Source organism: Sabethes cyaneus, chromosome 2 (assembly GCF_943734655.1).
Source record: "Sabethes cyaneus chromosome 2, idSabCyanKW18_F2, whole genome shotgun sequence".
Lineage (NCBI taxonomy): Eukaryota > Metazoa > Arthropoda > Insecta > Diptera > Culicidae > Sabethes > Sabethes cyaneus.
Genome location: NC_071354.1, coordinates 65,632,159 through 65,655,070, shown reverse-complemented (window position 1 = coordinate 65,655,070; position 22,912 = coordinate 65,632,159). Strand labels below are relative to the sequence as shown.

The following is a 22,912-nucleotide window of genomic DNA, read 5'->3' as shown; positions in this document are numbered from 1 at the left end:
GCATTCCAACAGTCTTCAAGAGGGGCTTCATCCAGCTCTCCCTCTTCCGGCAGCGCGGTTTCGAGAGATAACGCGTAGTTTTCGGCGACCTCTGGTTGCTTCAGTCGCGCTAGATTATACCGTGGCGGGCGGCGGTATCGTATGTTGTTCACAACCGATAGTTTTTGACGTATCCTTACCATCACTAGGTAGTGGTCCGAATCAATGTTAGCGCCCGGATAGGTTCTGACGTCGATAATGTCTGAAAAGTGCCGACCATCTATCAGAACGTGGTCGATTTGTGATTCTGTCTGGTTGGGTGATCTCCAGGTGTACCGATGGTAGAGGTTATGCTGGAAGAAGGTACTACGTATGGCCATGTTCTTGGAGGCGGCGAAGTCGACAAGTCTTAGGCCGTTTTCGTTCGTTTGCGGGTGAGCGCTGAACCGTCCAATCACCGGTTTGAATTCCTCCTCCTGACCAACCTGAGCATTACAGTCCCCGATGATAATTTTGACATCATGTCTTGGGCAGCGGTCGTATTCACGCTCCAACTGCGCGTAGAATTCGTCTTTGTCATCATCGGTACTTCCGAGGTGAGGGCTGTGCACGTTAATTATGCTTATATTGAAGAATCGGCCCTTGATTCTTAATCTGCACATTCGGGGGTTGATCGGCCACCACCCGATCACCCGCTTCTGCATCTCGCCCATCACTATAAAAGCTGTGCCCAGCTCGTGTGTATTGCCGCAGCTCTGGTAGATGGTATGACCATCTCTATACGTACGTACCATCGTTCCTTTCCAGCATACCTCCTGCAGCGCTACGATGTCGAACTTGCAACTCTTCACTTCTTTAGAAAGCACGTGGGTACTTCCGAGGAAATTTAGAGACCGACAGTTCCATGTTCCTAATTTCCAATCGTTAGTCCGTTTTCGTCGCCTGGGTCTTTGCCGATTGTTCCGATTAGAGTTATTATTATTACTTACGGAGTCCATTGCTTTGGTTTTTTTAGTGGTTCAGGCTTGCAAAGCCCGCAACCAACCCCACAGTATCGCCGGAGGGCCAACGTAGCTCGAAGGAGCCCTCCCCCCCTGTCAGCATACGACCTTGGTTTCCACCGGGGTTGGTTACCCGATCTCCACCCGAGGTTGCTCGTATCCCGGCTGGTACCACGAGGAGGTTGGGGTAGGAGTTGCTAGGTAAGAGGCTATGAACCACTGTGGGGTCTATTTTATGCCCAGTGCACAAGGCACCGATGGTACGCATTACCAAGCCATTTACCAGCCACTTTAACTCTTTAACTAGCCTGATAAAGCTTCGACAAACTCGATGACGTGAAAGAGGAATTCTATGAACTTCTCGAAGAGTACCCAGGACGTGACATAAAGGTATCCATCGGGAATATCAATGCACAGGTCAAACGCGAAGTTTTTTCGCCCCGTTATTGGTAGAGAAAGCCTCCACCCTACCACTAACGACAATGGCCTGAGACTAATCAACTTTGCTGCAGCCAGCGGAATGGCTATCTGCAGTAGCTATTTTGCACGATGAAACATTCGGAGGAACACCTGGAAACACCTAAATGGAGAGGCCTGCTCTCAAACTTTTCTGATGTCGCCGACGTACACTTTTCTGATGTCGCAGACGTGCGGTCCTTCCGGGAACGAAACGAAACTTCAACTCGCACCAATATCTCGTAGATAGCAAGATTCGCGCCCGGTGCTGCAACGCATTCAAATCGAGACCAACGAGGAAGATACAACTGAACATTCGGCGATTATCAGCGGCAGGAACTACAGAATACTATCGGTGAACAAGTTGAGGAGAACCTGAACGAGTAGTGGAAGCACATATATGATGCAATCAGTACTACAGTGCGAGAAGTGTTGACTACTACTGCTGCAATCACTTGTAATGAGTGTTTTGACGCAGAGTGCCAACATTAACAACAACAGTTGCTTGAAAGTAACTTCGAGAAAGGTGATCGTCGAACGTATTGAACAAATCGGGATGCTCAAGCAGCTTTGCTCGACTTCTTGTTCTTCTTCCTTTGGTAGTGTACTTATCCAAACCTCTTGGCGGCTGCACTGACACCGACACCGGGAGCACCTACCGGTCCGCTCTCCGCTGGCTTTACAGAAACTGATAACTATGCCAAGCAGTAGGTCCTGTTTTATTCGAACAAAGTATACCTTCGTAGGCCGGCCCTGTTTTCGTGGTTCGTCATTTCTGCCTTTCGTAGTTACCACCTTTTCAGTCGCTCGTTCTTTAGTATATGACAACGGGATAGTCGAAAATCGGCTTCATTTTCATCAGTTTGTCTGTCGTTTCAAACGTTTCGTCTGACATCCATTTGGCAAAGCAGGGAACGGGAAGGTCCCGCTGGTCTGCAGTTCTTGGTAGCATGAGAAACCAACATTACGTACGGTCATGAACCAGCAGTAGTAATTTCGCAGCTGAAATTTTGGATTTAGCCGCAGGCAACGCAAAATGTGAGACGATAAGAAGCCAAGTTTTTTCTAGAGCAGGCTGTCCGTATCAATGGAGAAATGAACAAACTTTTTTTCGGAGTTACTAGAGGTGTTTTGCTACACATTCAAGCTGTTGTATTGCCCAGGAAAAATGAGAAGAATGCCGATATTTCTAACAGTTGCATCAATTACCAGAAATCGTCATTTTAAGAATAAAAACATGCTTACATGAAGATATAAAAGAAAGTTATTCTCCTTCGCTGATCACAATAAAGTTTATTGGGCCAGCAATAATTATTAAAACAAAACATTGGGTTTAGTTTTAATGCGTTTTCCTGCGCATTTGTTGCGGTGAATTAGTGTTTAATTTGGTGTTAACTTGGTTTTAATTGCTATCACTTGTTCACGGCAGACAATTTTTCAATGTGACGATTATTGAAATTAAAATGACTGCGGCACCGCTCGTGTTCCTGTTGGTGGTACATCACAATAAGGAATTATCAAGACAATCAAAGAGAAAAGGTAGGATTTCATTTAATTCTCCTGTAACTTTGTTATAGTAGAATTAAATGAAATTTTCCTTCAACTTATTCCTTCAAAAATATTTCTAGTTAGAGCTCAAAACCTATCATTTTTTCGTGACACTCGCATTTTTTGATTTTTTGCAATGATACCCTATCCCAAACCTTGCCGTAAAACGTAACACTACGTCAAAAAAGCAGCTGAAAATGCCGCCAAACTTTTGAAAGTCGGAAGCGAACGGCTGTATAGTGCAAGGTTATACTAAAGGGTAAGTAACTACCTACGAACACTCAGAAGGTTTCATATGCCCTGTTTACGAAAAGAACCATCCGCTCAAATGCAGCAATTATCGAGGCATTACCTACTTCAATTGCGCATACAAAATTCTCTCCCGTATCCTGTTTCATAGATTGAGGTCCTTGCAGAAAATCTTTGTTTCGAATGGGACGCTCCATAACAGGCCAAATGTTCACCTTACGACCAATCCTCGATAATATCCGAGAATTCAACTGTTTAAAGACACAATTTCTTCATAGACTTCAAGGCGGCGTACGATTCAGTCAAACGAAATGAGCTGTGGCGAATTATGCTTGAACATGTTTTTTTCTAACAAAACTGACTAGGCTGATACGTGCTACCCTACTTAAGGACAGATTTCGACATGAAATTTCACAACTCGATACACTACAACTTGAGTTTGGTTCCAGTGAAACAAACGTTTTATTTATTCACGTTACATCATTTTCCCTGTGGTATAAGATCGAAAAGAAGCACTTTCGCTATTTTGCCGCATCTGAAACTTTGCGTTGCGTTTGCTGTTGTTGTTGTTGTTGTAGCTATATAAACATACTTCAATAATATACATTTTAAAACTCCATTCTTGCGTACAAAATATATAAACAGTTTGCAGTTTCAATGCACACTTTCTTCATTTGGTAGCCTTTCTGCTTAACTTCTAAATATTACTTCTAGTGAAGCGGGTTTGCTTGCGCCCAAACGTAGCTTGTTCAGAGCTGTGTATAACTACTTTCTGTAGTAGTTTCTCTACGAAAACGGTAGGTTGTGGCGATTCACGAATATACACTCATCTATCATCAGTTTTTATCTCCATTTCATTTTGAATGCGTGTTTTGTAAATGTACCTGAAATTACACTTTTACAGCGTGCAGCTACTAGAATGATTGTTACCCTTGTGTGTGTTTTCTGTATAAAAAATATATGAAATATATTTTACGTAACTAGCGGGTCGTGTATTTACCCCCAATCCTTAGAGCAGACCATTCTTCTTAGTTTATTTTGATTTTTTTTAATAAATGTAAGCGAATATCATTAGCGTGTGCGAGCGCGTGTTATTTATCACTGTCTTGAGTTGACAGACGCGTGTTGTAAGGGTTTGGATAGAGGGAAGTTGAAAAGATTGAATGAGGAGTACCTACAACAAACATAGAATGACCGTTGGCGGACCGTTTCTTCACAGTCGAAACATCAGCCTTTCGATTCAGTAGATGCTATTCCAGAATAACTCTACACCCTTTAATGTGTTTATCGTTTAATAGATTTGATGTAGCTAAAACTTAATTAAAACTCCTCAACATGTTGTACACTTCAAAGACATTCTGAGTACCTAACTTGAATCAAGTTTTAGCTAAGCTTACAGGTAAACACATTTAAGAGTGTACAAATCTCAACAGTCAGCCCTGCACAATCAAAAGTTCGCTAGCATGTATTTTTTAACAATTAGAGGGATTATCACACGTGGCCTATACTCGCCTCTCGTTTCTTTTCTGATCTTTTCCGAGCGCTTCTTCGAGTTCAAAACGATCCTGTGATGCTATCATTCAATTTTCATCAGTTAATGGTATTCTACAGATGGTATTACGCTTTGTTCCATAATGGCTCTTTCTCAGTTGAGACCGAAATAACAATTCGGATAATATGTATTTATTATAAGAATTCGACAAATTTACAACAAATTTACTTCCAGCTTCAATGGGGTGCCTATTCCATCCATGGGATGTTTCTGATTCAAATGACAACTTTGTAATCAGAAGAGCATGTGTGAAAAATGAAACAGTAATAATGATAATACTTTATAATTTTAAAAATTCAATAATAAAATCTATGACACTTAAATTTAACCAGAATATAACCACAAAAGCGGAAAATTGAACAAAATATAATGCAAAAATATCCTATCTGCAGCTGTTGACTGAAAAGATTATTATAAAATAGTCCAATTATCCAAAATAATAACACCGGGACTAACATTGTCTGCTAACTGAGATAGAGCGATCAGCACATTTTCTCCAACATCCTCATTCGTGTATATCAATACTGCCAATGCGAATTATACCAATCCGGCGACTGCTAACATTTTATATCAACACATAAAAGACATGAGTTTACAAGTAATATACGTATAAGAAATGTTCAATACGTAAATTTGGCAGAAAAAGTAGGTTTTACTGCTCAACATCAAACCCATCTTTCGAATGTTTTTTTTTCTACCATGCAAAAATGTCGGAAACTCCGCAAGACAACAAATGAAAAGTTTTTTGTTTGTTTGTTACATGCGGTTTTCCAATTTATTAAAATAAAAACCTAATTTCAGAAAATAAAGGGTACAATACCAATAGTGTGTACCAACAGTGGCAGAGTAAATTTTAAACTTAGCAATTTAGCGACAGAACCAACCTCGAAAGCAACCGAAAGCGGTTACTAGCTCGCTGCTAGCTGTTTTGGCCTAACCTTCTAGAAGTGCGACTGCGCCTGTTCCAATCGGCGGACAATGTTCTTGTAAAACTCGATCTGCGCTCCTATGAAATTACCGATCGTATCCTTCAGATGGGTGTCCCGTTCCTGGCGGAAGTGTGCCATTTCCGCCAACAGCGCGTATGACATCACGTCCACGCGTCGGTTCACTTCAGCCAGCTGACTGTTTTCCATCTTCTGTTCCGCGGTCAGCTTCTCGCAATCTTTTCGCTTTTGGACCGCATTTCTGTACTCGCTGAGTGAATCCGGATAGCTATTCAGCAAACCTCGGTATATGTGCAACCGGTCCGAGAACGGAATGAAATCGTGCTTCGGTTGGTCGGCAAACATTTGCCCAATGTTAATGAAAATACCCGCTGCCTGTCCAACCGAACTCGAAAGGCTAACCTGACTAACCTGGCGGCGTTCATCGATGTCCAAGGCACGGGCCAGCTCCGACAAACCTTCACCAATTCGCTGATAGTCCTGCTTCCACTGAAGTTGAAATTTCTTCGTCTCATCGGTGCAAATTTGTGCTAGCGTTTTGACAGCCGTATTCATTTGAGGCACGAACAGTGTGCAAGAGTCCACCTGCGGCTCAACCTGTGAGTGTAGCAAAGTTTTGTCCGGAGGAAATATGGCAGCACAGAACGTCGTTCCCACTAGTGGATCTTTTTCGGCCGATCGTTTTCCTGTTTTCCACTTTTTCTCGTCGGTACACGTCAGGAAATGCATCCAAACGGCACAAGTTGAGAGTACCGGATGTCGACACATCCAGTCAACGAATTCCTGCAGTTGTACACGACGATGTTCAACGAATTCTTCATCGTACCGGCCGGAAATTTGCTTATCCGGCAGGGGCGGGATCGGAATTAAACAAAACTTTTCCACTAAACGTTCATGCAACCAGTCAAAGTGTTTATATCGTCGAGATACTGCAACGTTGTTGAACGAAGGCGTCAACTGATAAGCGATAAAGCTCTTAAGGCCATTGAATTTTTTCTCCTTTTTCGGAGAGTCGACTGTAACGGTGTAACTGTCTCGCATCGGCTTCCAAATGATTCCGCCTTCTGTTTGAAGAATCTGCACTCGATCACTTTCCGAAACGGCGGGTACAGTCAATCCCATCAAATAGGCATCACCACTTTTGAATATTTTCGTTGATGAGGTTGTTCTTCTCGTTCCGCCCACTACCGTCGAAGCCAAAGACACCGAGTCTCCATCGTGAGCTCCTGCGGGAAGTGCCGGCAAGTTGGCATTGGCATAATAATTACTGCTCTGAAAGTTTCCATTCTGATTATTGTTAACATTCGTTACACCTGCATGTCCGCCCCCTCCTCCTCCTCCAGTATTACCGGGTCCAATCTCTGAATACGTATCATTATCATCGTCCCAATCGTCTTCCCAGTCGTCCTGTTGGTCTCCCCAGTCGTCTGCCGTCTGGTCATATCTTGGTCCTGGCGGTGGTTGTTGCTGCGGCTGTTGCTGTTTGGCAACCGGCGCCGCCACTAGCGGCGGCGGAGGCATCTTCGGTGGTCCTGCATTGTTGGCTAACACTTCCACGTAGGCGGCCGGAAATAGGCCCCGCTGACCGCGGGAATTTGTACCTTCCCACCAGCCCTCACCTACCTCAGTGTTCGTGACGGTCAGAATTTCCCCAACGGTGATGGTTATTTCCGCCGAATTAGGCTCACCAGCAAAGTCGTATAGCACCTGCACGCGAGACATTCTGAAATGGAGAAAACAAACAGATACAAAATTAAATTGTGGTTAATAAATTAGCAATTTTTTATTAGCGATTAGAGGCATATTTTTTACACGAAAAAATTATCCAAGCTTTCCCTCTCGAACAACAAATCATTGAACGTGCGACTCGCTAAGCATAAACAAAATGTTAAATTACATTCATAACGATAAGCCGCTGCCAACGATGTTGACATCCAACTTACAAACGAGCAAGCATAATACTCGATAGGTGTTATGAACATTACATAACACATACCCGCAACCAACCCGCACTAAATTAACGATATAGAAGGCAATATAACCTCGGATGTGTGCCGACTGCAGATAAGCGCCGTCCGCCAGCCGTCGACGAAAATCGGCTGCAATGGGCAACAAAAAGTGTGCGGCGAAGAGTCTTCGACCAAGAACACAGTTGTTGCTTTTTACAAGAGGGAACGCGGAACGTGACGTACGACAAAACTCGATCAGTGTGTCAAAGTTTGCCTCCGGTTAAAACAAACAGCCAATATTCATGCCACACGAGGATGGGGGACTCTGACCAACCGATACTATGTGTGGTGTAAAATTCTATTATATCAAAGCACTCTCTATCCATACGATTACCCACTGCGGATACACTGGACCAGCCAGAGTGCAGTGTAACGTTTATCCGACGGCGACGGAAAGAGAGTGACAACGGTAATTTTTGTCAGTCGGTTAATCTTTCAACAAGGACGGAAATCGTCTGCAGTGTTTACCCTACACTCCAACCAAAATGGGACCTGCGTTGAACATGGCCAATTTACTACGACCCCATCCACGGTTGAATCAACATCGCTTATTCGGGGAACTCGGCAATCCCTCCCCATTGCTGGGGCAACCGCTGCATTCACGGCGTCGTCGGTCGGTCAATCAGTCCTGGTCGACCGTTACCAGCGCAGCGCATCGCATCGCTCCAGCAGTTCTGTTCTAGTTAACGAGAAACGACACTCGGTCGGGTTGGCTTTGATGAATGGTTGTTATCTAGAAAAGGGGCGAGAAGAAACCGGCGAATACCAATGGTGAGCTGGTTCTGGGGTGGCAAGCATACAACCACCAAAAACAAACCACTATGACTAATTAGTAGATCGATGAATGGATGGCAATATCGGTTATAATCGCATATCTATGTAGCACATAATGCCACACCGTACCATGCCCCCGGGGTCTGACCACCGCGAAAATAAGCACGAAGTAGAACGGCGAGGTAATTAATTAAAGTTCAGTGCCAGTTGTCGGTGAAAGACTGTAGTTTTTTTGTCAAGGTCTTCGCAAGAACTTCACCTGCTGCTAATTCCTAATACCTAATAAATATGCTATTTGGAAAAGGCTTTGCAAAAATACATAAAGCCATAGAACTATTCAATAATGATTATCGAACGGATTCAGCTTACTCATCCTTCCTGTTTTGTCGTATGATGCAATTTCTTTCATTGATCTGGTTAATCTGGTCTCTGTCTCAGGACTCAAACGCAGACTTGGCGTAGGACTACGAATTTATACACCTATCGGTACAGTCCCTCTCTTTAACATTGATACTACGGACCTTTATTTGATTTGATTCTTTATTTCAGAGACTTTCAGCCTCTTTGCTACAGACCTTTCTATAGATTTCGTATTTGAAGACTATTTTTAGGTCTAAGTGTTATAATTCGACGATACATCTTGCTTCTTCTGAAGCTTGAATCAAGCTGTTGTAACCATCACGCATTTGTAGTGACTAGTCTTGAAATAGCGATATAGATCTATGTAGCTTCCAGCGCTTTGCACTGTCAACAATCAATAAATAATATGTAAATGTACCCAACTGAATATTGTGATCCTATAACCCACAAAAAATTTGCGAGTATTTAGATCACATAAACGAACTAATTTCTCCTTCTACCTTTCATCAAAGTAGGGTAAACGCACCATTAGTGGTGGTAGTACCAGTAGTGGTAGAAACTCGAATTATTCCATTATTCTTGCAGATTTTGGTACAAGTTTGATACTTATCATATAATACTGTTACTGGTAGCTCGATACTTATGCAACTTGTACCAAAATCTGCAAAAATAATGGAATAATTCGAGTTTCCACCACTACTGGTACTACCACCACTAATGGTGCGTCTACCCTAGCTGCTTTTTTAACTGTTCGCTCATGATTCAAGTCCCGCACAGTTCGGTAGTTGAACAATTATGGGTCGCGATTATCACTGTTGACGCAATACTCTATCTCTGCGTAGTTTACATCCCTCCCGATCGAGTCAACGACAAAAACCTGATGGACAACCATCTCGAAGCTATCAATTGGATTGTGTCACGATTGAAGCCTAGAGATAAAATTGTTATTTTGGGTGATTTCAACTTAAGCGCGATCTCTAGGCAGCGTAATTCCCACGGTTCTCTGTTCCCGATCACCTCTCGATCGTCCATCGATATGGCCCCGCGAAAACTGCTTGATATATACAGCACCGCTGGACTAAGACAGATGAATGCGATTGAAAACGAGAATCATCGGACCCTTGATCTGTGCTTCGTTAGTGACGAGCTGTGGTAGACTGTACGGTTACAGAAGCTCCGGTAAAGATCCGCAGGCATCATTCTCTAATCATTTACTAACGCAATTAAAGATCAGGTCACAGTAACGCTTCCGGGATACTCCCGAAAGCCTCTCATATGACTTTAGTAAAACCAATTTCAACGGTATGAACGATTTTCTGGGCCACTGCCCAGTCTTAGTCTAAGCCTAAGCGCGTACCGCCTGAACCAGCCTGGACGAACGCTGATCTCAAGCGCCTTAAAACGATGAAACGTGCAGCCCACCCGAAACGTGTATATGACACAGCAAGTACTGATGCACTGACGCCACGAGAATAAGATACGTAGAAATAAATTCTACCTATAAGCAACTCAATGATCGCCTGTATAACGCCCACCAGAACAATCTGCAACGCCGTCGCAAGGGAAACCCAAAAAGTTTTTGGCGCTACGTGAATGAGCAACGTTAAGTATCTGGACTGGATTACCCTCTACGATGTCTTATAGTCTGTTCGAAGTCGACTCCACTGCTGACATTGCCGACTTGTTCCGTTCTCATTTCAGTAACGTTTTCACCAATGAACATCTCGAACCGCAGGATGTAGCCGTCGCCATCGAAAATGTTCCACGATTTTCTGTACCTTTGCCGCAGTTTATTATCTCCATTGGTATGGTTAGCTCAGCTGGAAAAACACTAAAATCCTCCACAGGATATGATCCTGACGGTATCTCGTCAAACATTCTGAAACGCTGTATGGAGCCGCATGCAGCCGTATTCAACCTATCTTCAGGTATTTTTCCAAACTGTTGGAAACAGTCATGTGTTTTTCCTGTCTTTAAAAAGGTTGCAAACGGGTAGTATCGAACTACCGAGGAATAACTGTATTAAGTGCCACTTCTAATCTGTTTGAGTTGATTATTCTCCAGGAGTTTGCTCTCTCGTTGGATCAGCACGGCTTTATGCCTAAACGATCTACAATAACCAACTTGACTTCCTTCACTTCGTTTGTAACACGCCAAATTGAGAATGGTCATCAAATGGCCGCGATATACACAGACTTATCTACAGCATATGATAAAATGAATAATCAAATTGCAATTGCCAAATTTGACCCATTTGGCATGAACGAACATTTGTTACTCTGGCTTCAATCTTACCTATATGGTCGAAGCATGCCTGTGAAAATTGGTGATCACATTTCTTCACCATCTCCGGTTTGTTCTGGTGTTCCCCAAGGAAGCCACCTAGGATCGTTTTTATTCCTACTGTATATGAACGACGTTAATTCCATTTTGAAATGCGCGAAACTCTCATACGCTGACAATCTAAAGCTACATCATACGATAAAACAAGCACAGGATATGACTTTTCTGCAGGGGCAGCTGGAAATCTTCGCTAAATGGTGTCAAATTAACCGACTTGTGTTCAAGTGCTCGGTAATCTCATTTAGACGAAAACATTCACTATTCCACTATGACTATACCTTGGCAGTACGTTTACTACGCGAATTCACAGTTATGGATTTGGGTGTTTTAATCGATGCAAAATTAACATTCAAGGATCACATTTCATACGTAGCGGTAAAAGCTTCTTCACAGCTGGATTTTTTTTATTTCGATTCGCGAAAAAGTTTAAGGACATCTACCGCTTGAAAACTCTCTATTGTTCAATTGTGCGACCTGTACTGGATTAGGCGTCTGCCGTCTAGTCTCCTTATTCCCGGAACGAAATTCAACGTGTCGAGGCTGTTTAGCGAAAATTCATTCGCTTCGACTTACATCATCTCAAATGGATGGATCCACGGAACTTACCCAGCTATAAAAACCGTTGCATACTGATCGGCCTGGATTTACTAGAGGAGAGACGCAATGTGGCAAAAGTATTCTTTATTTGTGATCTTCTGCTGAACAACATTGGTTGTTCAACACTCCCCAGCATGCTGTATATCAATATACGTCGCCGCCATCTACGATATCATTCATTTCTCAGTACTACTGCAGCTAGGATGAATTATGGTCTACATGAACCAGTGCGCAGTATGTCTCGTCTATTCAATCAATGTTACCATGTATTTAACTTTAATGTGTATCGAGGAAAAAATACGCGTAATTTTAGACGTGTTTTATGTTAATATCTATTGTTATATCTATACAGACGAGAAATGTAAATGCGTTAATTATTTTGTCATTGGGGTGATATTTTCCCTGTTGACGTTAATAATAATAAAAAAATAGTAACCACAGCGGAAGAGAATCATCACTGGGTATTTGGTACAACGTCTAAGCTCGCTATTTACAGCCCACTTCCCAGACCAAGGAAGAAAACAGTCTTCACTTGATGTTGATATTTATCGTATCATTGTTTGAAGAGATCACAGTATGCATTAGATTTGTAGAATTAAATAGCGCGCTTTTGAGCCTTAATTCTAAAAGATAGTTGAATCAAACCACGTGCTTTATTCAAATCTCTTGTATCTAGGTTCGAGGACACGTCATAATTGCCCCGGTAAGAATGTGCATTTGGAAACAATTTAACAACAATCAAGTACAAAACAACTGCTTTCCTGTTACTTTTCAGAAATCAAAGATTGTATTTATTTCCAACCGTGCCCCCACGTTGAAGAGATGTTACCAATTCGATCGCTTTCAATCACACAACACCCTACATTCTCTTTTCACTACTCTTCTAATGAACCGGCAAACATGCGCATACATACAGAATCATGTTGAAACCGAACACTCCAGCATTAGCGCACTTCCCCTATACATATATCAAATTTGTCTAGGTTTAATCGTCTCGCCGTAAAACATTTGCGATTTGTTGGAACAAGGAATTTCTGTCATTTTTCGCGGTCGAGAGAAATCTTGTTAGGACGAGGGGGCTTTGTCACTTTTTGTGGCGTACTTTCAAAGCGAAGACGTCAAATTGGTCTAGCTTCAATCGACCTGTTGGGACGAAGACATTCTTTCTTTATTTATAAAAGCATGTTAAAACTTTGATGACACCTTTTTCAGCCGATCACGAAGCGAGGATTTCAACAAGGCACTGCACACTTAAGAATCATTGGCGTTCTTTATTTGGGTCGCTGCATAGAAGATTTTCCGATCGATTGGTGCAAAAATGTAGAAAATCGATTTTGAAACCGCTAAACTATTAGCGTTCAAAACCTGATTACTTTTCGAGATAGATTTTATGGAATAACCAGTTACTTTCCTGAAAGACGTAGTGCTACGTCAAAAGAGCAATCGGCTCGATTGCTACAATTACTGCAGTTTTAAGCTCATCAACGTCACCTACAAGGTGCTCTCCCAGGTTTTATTACGTCGTATATCCACAATAGAAAGCAAGGGAATACGTAGAGCAGTATCAGGCGGGTTTTATGGGGGCCCCTGCTACTGTAGAACAAATTTTTACTCCCTGACAAGTCCACCATATTATCCGTATCATATTTTCGTGGATTTCAAGGCAGCATACGATACGGTCGTGCGTAAACAGCTTTGGCGGATAATGCCTCAGTAAGGTTTTCCGGACAAACTGACGCTGCTGATCGAAGCTGCTCCGGAGCGAGCGAAATACTTCGTGCGTGTTTCGGGGACCTTTTTGAGTGCCTTCGAATCGCACAGAGGATTGCGGCAGGTGGTGGACTGCTCTGAATGTCATTCAACATCAATATTGAGGGTGTGTTCTGGCCAGCGAGCATCGAAACGGGGAACGATTTTCAGCAAATGTTGCCATTTTCTAGCCTTCGCAGACGACCTCGACATCGTCACTAGAAACCTTGGGACGGCGAAGGCTAGCACTGGGTTATCAATTAATGCGTCACAAACTAAATATATGGTAGGAAGAGGCTCCAGAGAAAATCGCAATCGCAAAACCAACTAAAGAACCGTTGGGATGTAATGCAAGAGATGCATTCGAAAATGAGGCTGTAATCGCTAATTCAACCAGCAAAGAGAGAAAATTTTGATAGGTATATAATTCGATGATCTATAATTCCGACAGGATGGAGTAACATGCCAAACAGTTAATTAAGTTATCGATTTTTCGTGCAAATTTCTCATTTCCTGTCCAAATAAATTGTTTAAAATTCACCAAAAGGTTAGTTTTGGTTCATATATCAACGATGAATATTACATTACAGCACAATTGCAAATCTACTATTTCTATATCATTTTGGTGCTAAAGTGCCTCGCCATTTGTCACTCGGAGGACTCTTTCACAATTCCTATCAATTATAATTACGTCCCAGAGGTTTAATCAGCTATCTCTATACCTCTGGAACGACATTTATTACATCAAATGATTTTTTACCGGTTTCATCGATTATAAGAAATTTCGGAATTGTGGTTGTTTTGTTTACATTACCGATACTGTTCAAAAGCGTAAATCGTTTCGACGATTTGTAATCATAAATTTTTCCGAAAACAAAGAAAAAACATGACACATGACAGTTTGGGCAACTCTCAGAACCTGGCAAATTTTGACTGATGAAACCATTTTTAATACACATCATTTTAATTCGCATTTTTAGTGTACCCAGCCGGAGGAAGCTAAATAGTGTAACTCCATACTAAACCCTTGCAAACTTGTTAGCGCACTTCCAAGAGAATATCATTTTAATTCACCTGCTACATGAAAAGGAAAGGAGTGCTAAATGCATTCTGTACAGATTGCTGATTCGCTCGCATGATGCAACTTCAGCAGAATTCGCCAGTCGTCATACATTCTGATCTTGCAAGCCAGATGAAGTACGGAGGTCGGCAATTTGCTCGTTAATGACACGACATCTCAATCGCATGTATGTGCGAATCGTGGGGAATATGACCTTGGCGTCATTTCTCACCATATCACATAGAATCAAAGTACTGTTGTATTCCGCAATCGTCTTTTCGAGACATTGTCTGCGATTACTCTTACTAATTTTAGCACAATTCATAGTTTTTTAGAGCCGTTGACCCGAAAATTAAAAAAAAGAAGTTGTTTCGAATCCAGTTTTCGACTGAATGAACATCAATAGACCGTTCAATCGATAAGTGGACTTACCTTCCATCAGGCCCCGGCCCGTTTTGATTGTTTCACGATTGGTCATTCATGATCAGGACCAAGAGTTAATCAATCTGGTTCCGCCCAACCCGGCGACCGGTGATGCCATCGGCAAAAACAAAAAAAAGAGCCTGCCACTGATAATTATCCAATCCCTGAAAATAAATCCGAAACAATGAGCTCGACCGGGAAGCAGTATATCATGCTCGATAAAGGCCATCCATCCGTTGCCAAATGAGCCACCGTCATCAATCAGAGTGCGTGTGCATTGCCGGAATGCGTTCGTCTAAATTAAGCTGCTCTCGCGTGTTTCGCGTAATTAGAGCTCACCCTGTTCAATTCGACATTCGTCGAAGCAGTGTGCATAATGAATGATACCTCCCATCAATCTGCACCGAAACGCATCGATCTGTGCTCATGCATGCACCGACCAGCTGCAGCAGCCGTGCAATGTGTAACAGAATGATAAAGGATTAAATGGCAGTGCTAGTGCATTGCAGTGGCAAGTGCATGCGATATTGAAACTGACTATGCATGTTATCACGATCCTACGACACGGGTCCTACGACGGGTGTGTTTGTCAAATTGATTGCCTATTTTTCCAATTGTTAATTCTGTCCGTTGTGCCGTATGGAAGCTCTATTGTAAAAGAACTGTTATTTCAGAATTTGTCCGCTGTCGAGATTGGTAGTGCTTTATGCTCATCATTGAACCAGCGCTTTGAATGTGCTTTGTTTTTACTGATTAGGTATATATTTATTGATTCTCTCTGCACGAAATTCGAAGCCAATTTTTAACACAAAGCAAAAACCTTTGGGGTTATATATTGGAACTAGGAACCGGAATTGAAACTTTGAATAAGGAACGTCTATTAAAGCTTCCGAACAGGATGAAAGGTGGAATTGGAATGAAAAAATCAATTTATGATTGCTATAACAAACGCGTAAACTAGCAGAATTATTACTGTTACTATTAAGCTTCTTGCTGAACCATTACCGAAAGGGCTAATGAGATGCATTAAAAGGTCAAGAAATTCAATCGGATCTTGCACTAATCTGGCCTTGTTAAAGCATTACATGCATCAGTGATCCCAACAGTTTACGATATGGTCCATATGTTGGACCACCGTCACGATAAAGTTGTATTCCATTAAAGCCTTTACCGGGTGACAAATTGTTATATTTGAACAAACCAATAGTTTTTTATTACAGCTTACTTGAGACAAACGCAGAGCCCTCTGCTCGGTTGTAATCTAGGTTAATGCTCAAGAAGCAGCTGTGTGGTAGTACAATCCTTCTTGGCAAATTGACTTAGTTGCTTTTTCGACTTCGAAATCTATTCGAGTTTACGTCCGACAATCAACAGATCGTCCACATGTAGAATAATATTAAACTCGTCTTTTAGAATTCCAAATTGACCAGCTTTTGATTAAATTTCTCATTCCAGCACCTTGGGGATTCCTTCAATCCATAAAATTACAACGTTGACAACATTTCTCCTTGAGTCACGTGTCTTCTTGACTGAGAAGGGAGCGGGTCGTCTTATTCTGTGTCAGATGGTTCACTATCTAATTCTGATTCACTGCTTGCGAATTCCAGGTTTAACTCTTCAGCTCAACTCAATAATTTCATCCTGCAATGAATCGAGCGCAATGAATCAAAAACGAAACTTCTGCTTATCTTCCATTCTCTATACCTCTACATATGGAAAAAAAGACTCGTCGAACTTGACGTTACGAGCAATCACTACATTCGGGAGTTTCGGTTCCAAAGTAGATAACCATTTGGAGCATATTTATTCATGACCATCTGATCTCACGACTTTGGTATCCAATTTCTTACGTTGCTGTCCAGAAATCCAACCAAATACTTTACAAACAGAAACACCAACTTTATCCTAGATAAGTTTTACGCCTAGCCATTGTTCAACCGTCCAATGCTAAACTGATGCTAATACTGCTTTACTGCCGCTGGAAGCATATCTGTCCCATGTTACAAAACACAAAAATGAGAAAATCGCACTCAAAGTTGAAAAACTGATTTTTCTAAAATTACTTAGTTTTGATGTAATTATTTGTTCCTCTTTGAGATAATATTGAAAAACTTCACTAAATTTTGTATACAACTTGAAAACATTTTATATGAAAAGGTATATGCAGCGAGACAAATATGCGTCCATTTTTCCAGTGGGACAAATTGTCCTCAAATTTTTTCGAGTTTTTCTAGTATAAACACCATGTTTTCGATTCATATTATAAAAATACATAACTAATTATAAAGTTAGACAACAAAATGTCGAAAATGACAAAATGTAACATGGGACAGTTATGTAGTAGTAGTAGCAGTAGTAGACAGTAGTTCCATCGGCAGTTTAGACCATAAGCTTTTTGGCACCCTGCATTCAATGGGAACAAAGCGAACCTTTTTAATTAGTGCCCTGCTGAACCGTTCCGCCACATCATTTTGTTTTTCAGCGGATAAAGTGTAATCATCGATAAAAGACAGAATGTAACGAGAGCCTCCCATGCTGCCGAATCTATTGCCCACAGATATCTGAATAACTACGCTCAAGTGGCCCAAGTCTTGCCTTTATCCTTGTTCCATTAAAAGGTAGAAACTGCCCTTTCGAGCCATGATTTCCTGGCCGTATTGACCAATATGGCCTAGTCGACGATGCCGTAGCCGTCCTGTCTCGGAATGGCATATATTTGCGCAGCATCTATTCAACGATAGTTCCAGTTCGTATAAACTTCCAACCAAATACTTTACAAACAGAAACACCAACTTTATCCTAGATAAGTTTTACGCCTAGCCATTGTTCAACCGTCCAATGCTAAACTGTCACCAGTATTTCACCATTCTATTTCAGTATAGTTATAAATTGCCAGAAAAAAGAACGTCGATACCAGCCTTAGCCATCTTTTTCACAGATCAAGTTCTTTCGCAGATCAGGAACATCCCACAACAAATTGCACCACGGAAGAAACGCTGTAGAAAATTACCTAATTGACCGATCCTTTTAAAACCTTCAGACAACAAAATATAACCCATTAATAAGCTCTTGAAATATCTGTTTAATTCAACTTCAATACCATAGCCGTATGCTCGCACCTTACGCTTGGCTCCACTCAAAAAGCTTTGTACAGCCTATCTGCCGCTTCATCTGTACGGAAATCCACTTTTTCATGTCTTCCTCACACTGGACCTCCTTGGGATGCTTCCGTAGTGCCTTCTTCATAATAGCCTAGTATTTTTCGATGGGCCTTAGTTGCGGTGCTTTTACTTTACTTAATCAGCTCCAGGCCGTGGTTTACTCTGGTGTACGAAGAAGTCGTCTCCATTCCACTCGGTCCATGGTCGAAATTCGCCAGGTACGTAGTCTGCGTAGGGTCCGCCGGTCGCCTTCCACTTGATCGATCCATCTTGCTCGCTGCGCGCTTCGCCGTCTCGTTCCAGTAGGGTCATTATTGAGAACTTTTTTAACCGGGCTGTCGTCCGACATCCTCACGACGTGCCCAACCCATCGCAGGTGACCGATTTTTGCAGTGTGAGCGATGGGTGGTTCCTTAAGCAGCTGATGCAATTCATGGTTCGTTCGCCTCCTCCACGTTCCGTCTTCCATCTGCACTCCGCCGTAGATGGTGCGCAACACCTTCCGTTCGAAAACACTAAGGGCGCATTGGTCCTCCACGAGGCCATGCCTCTTGGCCGTAAAGGACTATTGGTCTAATCAGCGTCTTGTAGATTGTTGACTTCGTGCAGTGGCGAATTTTGTTCGATCGCAGCGTCCTACGGAGTCCAAAGTAGGCACGATTTCCTGCCATAATGCGTTTTTGTATTTTTCTGCTGGTGTCGTTGTCTGCGGTAACCAGTGAGCCCAGATACACGAACTCTTCTACCACCTCGATTTCATCACCGTCTAAATGAATCCGGGGAGGGAGGTCTGCATTCACTTCTCTTGAACCTCTTCCTTCCATGTATTTTGTTTTCGATACATTAATGGTCCAATCCGTTTGGCTTCAGCTTTCAGTCCGATGTACGTTTCCGCCATCCTCTCAAAAGTACGTTTAATGATGTCAACGTCGTCAGCGAAACCAAGAAGCTGGACGGACTTCGTGAATATCGTGCCACTCGTGTCTATTCCCGCTCTTCTTATCACACCCTCCAAAGCGATGTTGAACAGCAAACATGAATGCCCATCACCTTGCCGTAACTCTCTTCGATATTCAAAGGGACTCGAGACTGCCCCTGATAGTCGAACAACACACATTACTCGATCCATCGTCGCCTTGACTAATCGCGTTAATTTATCCGGAAATCCGTAGTAGTGCATAATCTGCCATAGCTGATCTCGATCGATCGTGTCATACGCCGATTTGAAGTCGATGAATAAATGATGCGTGGACACGTTGTATTCGCGACATTTCTGCAACACTTGCCGAAGCGCGAAAATCTGATCCGTGGTGGTACGGGCACCCATGAATCCCGCTTGATATTGCCTCATGAACTCCTTTGCAAATGGTGATAATCGACATAAAAGTTGGGAGAGTACCTTGAAGGCGGTGTTCAACAGTGTGATTGAGCGGTAATTACAGCAATCCAGCTTGTCGCTCTTTCTGTAGATCGTACACACAATGCCTTCCATCCACTCCTCCGGTAGTAGCTCCTCCTCCCAAATCTTAACAACGACCCAGTGCAGCGCTCTAGCCAGTGCGTCACCACCGTATTTCAGCAGCTCGCCAGGTAGCTGATTAGCCCCAGCCGCTTTATTCTTCAACCGACCGATCTCTTCAGCTACCTCCTGGAGGTCGGGGGCTGGTATTCTGTCTTCTGCACGTGCTCCAAGATCTATTGCCATATCGTCACCTTCGTGTTCAGTTACATCGCTGTTAAGGTGCGCGTCATAATACTGCTTCCACCTCTCGATCACCTCACATTCGTTCGTGAGAAGATTACCGTTTGAGTCCCGACACATATCGGCCTGCGGCACATAGCCTTTGCGCGAACGGTTTAACTTCTCGTAGAACTTCCGTTTATCGTTAGCACGGTACAGTTCTTCCATTGCCTCGCGATCTCGTTCTTCCTGTTGGCGCTTTTCCCTCCGGAAGACCGCAGTTTTGCCTGTTCCGTGCTTGTTTATATTGCTCCACATTCGCCCTTGTACGCTGTTGCAACATTCTCGTACGTGCTGCATTCTTCTCATGCACTGATTGCTCGCCGTCAAACCAATCGTTTTTTCGGTTCGGATTAATTGTACCGCTAAAGCAGTACTACCAATGGCGATCTTAATGCCTTTTCAACCATCTTCAAGATGTTGCTGCGCCAAGTTGCTCTTCCGTTGCTAGCGCTGCTTCCAGCTGCCGCGCGTATTCCTGGGCAACTCCGGTGTCTCGTAGCTGCTCGATGCTGGGTCGCGGCGTACGACTTCGACGCGTGTTATACACCGTCGAGAGTTTTGAGCGCATGCAGACTGCAACTAGGAAATGGTCCGAATCTATATTCGCACTGCGCACTGCAGTTTCAACCTAGCTTCAACTAAATCCGACCTATTTACAGGTCATTTAGGAGTGTACTTCTATTTGAACCAGTCCCCAGTTACTATATTCTGGGTAGAATACTATCACAATTTCTTGCCATAACACGCTACTTTTCATCGCAGGCGTCGCAAAGCCTCTGATATATAAATATTGTAACTTAAATTTCTACACATATGATTCGTTGTGATCTAGGACTTGTGATAAGTAAGTCTTTAGGGTTTGCGAAATAAAAACGCAGAAAGTGCTGGACAAGTAGAACTCTGCCTCAGGCATTATCCCACGACCTACGGTTTTGAATGTTACAGAAGAACATTTCACTAACGTGACATAGGAGAAAGTTTTCGAGTGATACATATATTACTTTTATTGATTCGAAAAAAGATAAATGCCAAGCAGGGATGGTTCGATCACTTTCACTGAATTTTGATTCATTTGAGAGTGCCGCCTCAGTCGAGTAAAATTTGACAAAGTGATATATGGGACATTTATAAAACTGGTTATTATCTACAATTTTGATAAATAAAGTTTTGCTGTATCTTTTGTAGTTACAGCGCTGCAAAGCTAGTAACTCTTTAGTGACTTAATGAACGTTCATTTAGTTACTAAAGAGGTACTAGCATTGTAGAAGCGTAACTACAGAAGATACAGCACAACTTTATTTAGCAAAATTGTAGATAATAACTTGTTCTACAAATGTCCAATATATCACTTTAACAAATTTTGCTCGGCTGAGACGGCACTGCCAAATGAATCAAAATTGAGTCAAAGTGATCGAACCATCCTTGATGCCAATATCAATAGGTATTTTGACAGCATTGCTAATTATTAACGCGCATAATCAAAATCATAAACATGTTTGCCAAACGCATCTGCATTCATTGCTGCTGCTATTATGTGTGTTCTATACGTACGGTACGTACAGAAATAAATCAACGCAATCGACGGTAGAAAACATTACACTTGATTTCTAATAGCTCCAACATATTCTCGGTGCCGCATAACTCACTAACACATACACAGAATGTGAATATCATGAAGGCAACCCAATCTTGATAAAATAAAGCAGGTACGATCCAAAATGTTTGCTCATCGTATAAGTCAATGCCCAGTTATTTAGAAACAGATAAAAGTTATTCTAATTCAGAAGAGTGATAAATTTCAATCAATAGAATTCATTCCATTCTAACATGCAGTTTAACAAACCACGCCAAAGGGGTAGACAATCACGTTAGAGGCGATTTATCTCCGCATGACTCATCTACTACGAATGTTGCAGTAAGAGATCGCGGCAAAGCGATATCATGGACAAGAAAAATAGTAAACGAAAAAGCTCATAATCCACTCACATACCGTCGTGTACATTAAATTAGTTGCATATTTACATCGGACCGCTAACAAAGAATTGCATTTACTGTTGTTGTTTACAACATCGAACCAAAACGACAAGGTCAACGCGCGCAGCATACTGGTCGCAGACGGAAACTCCTTTGTCCCCTAACAAGAAGCGGTGAGAACGATTGACTGGAAATTCCTTGGAACATGTTTTCCCGTTTTGCCTGCCCTGCTGCAGCACACCACATCACAAGGGAAGCTCACTGATTCCGACGAGACGGCTTTAATTAAATGGGTTATTCAATTAGCAAGCAGACGACAATAATCAATCCCCTGCGAAACGCGCTACTGGCCTTTGCAAGGCGTTACCCCACGAATGATCAGAGTTGTATCACCCAACAATAGCTCCGAACCGATCCGATCCGGATTAGGCAACGGCGACGATTTCACTGCTACTTATCTATGCTACTCTACTATAGTAGACACAAAAGCCTAAGCAACGAAAAACTCACTCCATATTGCACAATAGCATTTTACAACATCAAACAGCGAAACGAAGGTGCATCAATAAAAACATACATTTTGTTCTCTTCGAGGTATTGCCAAGAGGGCTTAAGGTGAATAATTGATATGACGTCAACTTTTTCGTGGAGAATGAAAACTTACCTGTTTGTCGGGTTTTCTCCGTGCTGCTGGTGGTTATGGTGCAATAATCCTGGTTTCCCTGTAGCTGGTAAGATGGTCGAAAACTGCTGGGCCGTCAGTCCGTTTCACTGCTAAAACTGTATGGTGTTTTTCCAAAATCACTAAAAATTCCGTCGTTCTTTCGGAGATGCACTTTTTACGTCCTCCGTGATTTGCCCGTTCATCGCGAAAGCTGACAGATTTAAATTTTTGACAGCGAATTTGACGTTTCCGAGAAGCCCACAGTTGATTCGATTGGGGGTATTTAGATGGTAAAGTTATGCAGATTGAAGTAATATCCCAT

At 42.4% G+C, this 22,912-nt stretch overlaps 1 protein-coding gene across 1 annotated transcript; it reads right to left on the bottom strand.

Annotated features, from left to right (window-relative positions):
- Window positions 1-3,685: 3,685 nt before the first annotated feature.
- Window positions 3,686-22,781, bottom strand: LOC128734083 (sorting nexin lst-4). The gene is made up of 2 exons (XM_053828084.1): window positions 22,591-22,781; window positions 3,686-7,455 (listed from the first exon to the last, which is right to left on the bottom strand). Exon 2 carries the CDS (start codon window positions 7,452-7,454, stop codon window positions 5,727-5,729), a length of 1,728 nt encoding a protein of 575 aa, XP_053684059.1. The 5' UTR covers window position 7,455; window positions 22,591-22,781; the 3' UTR covers window positions 3,686-5,726.
- Between the last annotated feature and the right edge of the window lie 131 nt (window positions 22,782-22,912).